Source organism: Sinocyclocheilus anshuiensis, unplaced genomic scaffold, assembly GCF_001515605.1.
Source record: "Sinocyclocheilus anshuiensis isolate Anshui unplaced genomic scaffold, SAMN03320099.WGS_v1.1 scaffold1036, whole genome shotgun sequence".
Lineage (NCBI taxonomy): Eukaryota > Metazoa > Chordata > Actinopteri > Cypriniformes > Cyprinidae > Sinocyclocheilus > Sinocyclocheilus anshuiensis.
In genome coordinates, this window is record NW_015550226.1 from 2,143,937 (window position 1) to 2,147,214 (window position 3,278).

Genomic DNA, 3,278 nt, shown 5'->3' on the forward strand with positions numbered 1-3,278 from the left:
GCAGCTCAGGTTGCCATGGCGGAGCTGGTAGCTCAGGGGGCCATGGCGGAGCAGGCAGTTCAGGTTGCCATGGAGGAGCGGGCACTTGAGGGCGCTCTGGAGGAGCTGACTCTGGAGGGCGCTCTGGAGGTGCAGGGCTGGCTAACTCGGGGGAATCAGGAGACGAAGGAGGGCTGGACGGGACCAGCAGAGACGAAGGAGACTCAGGGGACGATGGAGAGCTGGACGGGACAGGCGGAGACGAAAGAGAACTTTCTGGAGCAGATTCTGGGGTGAGGATAGGAGCCGAGAACTCTGGAGGTAGCGCCATGTCCAAGAGCGCGGAGTCAGCGGCGGCCGGTGGGCTTGACGGCAAGCTGGTTCTGGATCGGGGCCGGATGCTCTCCAGACACCGGAGGATCCCTTCCCTCAAGCTTAGTCCAGTGGTGTCTGGGAGGTTCACGGGGTGATGGTATTTACCCTCGATCCAGAACAGCAAGTTGAGCATGGCGTCTTCTAACACCATACTCACGGTGATCCTGCAGAACTCCCACGCATACTGCACAAACGGGAGATCCAGGCAAGCTAGAGTGGCGAACCGAGTGGCAACTTCCAGAGCCGCGGGGAGAAACTGGGAAAACAAAAAACTTTCAACAAACGAAAACAAAATGGGGAGAAGGGGCGCCGCTTACTATTTTGTTTGGGTTTGGTATTCTGTCACGGTCTGCTGCTACTGTGTAGGAACGAGGAGATGAAGGAGCGAGGAGACATCGGAGAACATAGAAAACAGGATTTATTGACTCACACGTAGTACAGAAACCGATGGACGTTTAATACCAGACAAAAAACTGGAAACACTTTAAATACACAACTTGATCAGGGGAAGAAGAGACACACCTGGAATCAAATTAGAAACAATCAGGGAGCAGGAACAGGAAGATAACCAAATAAGGACAAACAGGAACATACACGTGACAGCTGCATTAATTTGATGGAAAACAGAGTAAAGCAGTGATGATATGTATTTTATAAAAGAATACTCACACACACACACACACACACACACACACACACACACATATACATATATATATATATATATATGTATGTATATGTATGTATGTATGTGTATATATATGTATGATCAGTATGATAATATAAAAATAAATATTCACCCATATGTCCAGTTGCCAGGGCCACAACTGAACCGTTTAAACTTCCGCCCCTCGTATGAACCGTCAAAAGGGCTTCATATTTGGTATGTGGCTGAAGATCTCTCACCACAATGCTGGTCTCCTCAGTCTTTATAACTTGAGACAGAATAGAAACATTATGGTTAATTATAACAATATATATGTATGTATGTATGTATGTATGTATGTGTATATATATGTATGATCAGTATGATAATATAAAAATAAATATTCACCCATATGTCCAGTTGCCAGGGCCACAACTGAACCGTTTAAACTTCCGCCCCTCGTATGAACCGTCAAAAGGGCTTCATATTTGGTATGTGGCTGAAGATCTCTCACCACAATGCTGGTCTCCTCAGTCTTTATAACTTGAGACAGAATAGAAACATTATGGTTAATTATAACAATAGTAATAAAAAAAACATTTGAAATCTTCCATTCAAAAATCTGTTATCAACTTTAAATGCTTAAATACCTTTGATATTGTTCAATTCATTCCAAAAGTAAACGGTATATCCTTGAATGATCCCATTTCTCTGTTCAAGGGGGATTTCATTCCAGTGTAGTTTGACATACGAATGTCTGATTTCCATAAAATTCAACACTGGGGCCACAGAGGGTGCTGCAACAATACATGAAAATGTAAGTCTGAGCCCACTAGATGGAAGTATTGTATCATTATCCAGCTTTGCTTGATTTACATCAAGCCCTCAGATATCCACTGCTGATTTTCAAGCACTACGCACCTTTCTGACTGCTGTATGCCACTAAAGTGTGTGGAATTCCAATCCCTTTATCATATTTGGGATAAATAGACATCTCATAGGGTTTGTAAGGCTTTAACCCTGAAATTTGAAATAAAACAGCCATAATTAGATCTGCATGCACTTTGTGAACAACACATAAGAATATAAAACGTTAAGTACCAGATGACTTTAAAGTCATTTGAGTGGCTTTTAAAGTACTAAACGACTTAGAAAACATTTTTCTCGTGTCAAAATATGTTCCAAATCATTATTGTAGTGTAAACCATAAGAGATCAGGAGAAACTGAACTTCACTCATTATGCCCCAAAGATCCAATTTGACAGTTGTTTTTCTTCTTAATTCCAGTCTTCACTGTCACATGATTCTTCAGAAATCATTCTAGTATGTTGATTTGCTGCTCAGTTATTATCAATTATTATCAATAATAAACACCTGTTATTATGGTACTGGAGATGTTTTTGTCCATCAGAGTGAAGGACAGGGGAGGTGACGGCGTCTCACACAGAGATCTCCACTCAAGCACATATCCTGTGACATTGAGGGACGCTGGTGTTCCCCCCCACGCGATCAGCACAGACATCTCTGACTGGGGATGAACACTGAAATTAGAGACAGAGCCCAGCCCTAAAACAACACAATAAGAAGTCATCAAACATCAGCATTTCATTGGTAATACACTGTGAACAGAGCCTCTGTCTGATATATCACACTTCCAGCAATCAAGTACCTTTGTTTCGATACACCGGTACTTCGGTATGATCTGAGCTTGACACTGCGTTAGTGGCTCTCAGGAAAACCTTTTCAACCTTCTCGGTGATACTGAAAAAGCAGTGGCTTTCTTGTGTAACACAAAAAGTATTTTTCGGTTCCTTTGATTCGACAGTGTAGAACAAATTCCAGCCGTTGGCATGGAAATTTTCTAAAGGCTAAAATAAGATAACAGAGGTGAAAGGGAAAGTTACAGGTTTAACTCTCAAAGATCCAATCAATCTATCTATCTATCTATTGACATTAAAATAAATATTAACGGAAATAAAATATAATAATAAAATAAAACTTTTATTTCAGCTAGTTGCCAAGGCAGCATTTCTCATTTTCATTTAGATGAACCAAAAAAAAAAAAAAAAACTATATAGACATTTAATAAAACAAAAATGACAAAAACACAAACAAAATAAATAAAACTGCATAACATTTATACTAAAATAACACTGGCATGGTCATGGCATAAGAAAGATCGGCAATAACTTCACAAAGATAAAATGAGTAAGCAAAGCTGATCACACTTTCATATCACACTATCTGTGACTGTTTTTTTTTTTTTTTTTTGGGGGGG

At 40.7% G+C, this 3,278-nt stretch overlaps 1 protein-coding gene across 2 annotated transcripts in view; it reads right to left on the reverse strand.

The window, feature by feature from the left end:
• Nucleotides 1–3,278, reverse strand: part of LOC107661013 (granulocyte colony-stimulating factor receptor-like) — a 46,719-nt gene that overhangs the window by 1,808 nt on the left and 41,633 nt on the right. For both annotated transcript variants that reach the window (XM_016450461.1, XM_016450460.1), the window contains exons 9-13: nucleotides 2,670–2,868; nucleotides 2,375–2,566; nucleotides 1,922–2,020; nucleotides 1,651–1,797; nucleotides 1,409–1,543 (exon numbers count right to left, since the gene is read on the reverse strand). In XM_016450461.1, the coding sequence (XP_016305947.1) occupies nucleotides 1,409–1,543; nucleotides 1,651–1,797; nucleotides 1,922–2,020; nucleotides 2,375–2,566; nucleotides 2,670–2,868 (772 nt within the window). The remainder of the gene's footprint in view (nucleotides 1–1,408; nucleotides 1,544–1,650; nucleotides 1,798–1,921; nucleotides 2,021–2,374; nucleotides 2,567–2,669; nucleotides 2,869–3,278) is intronic.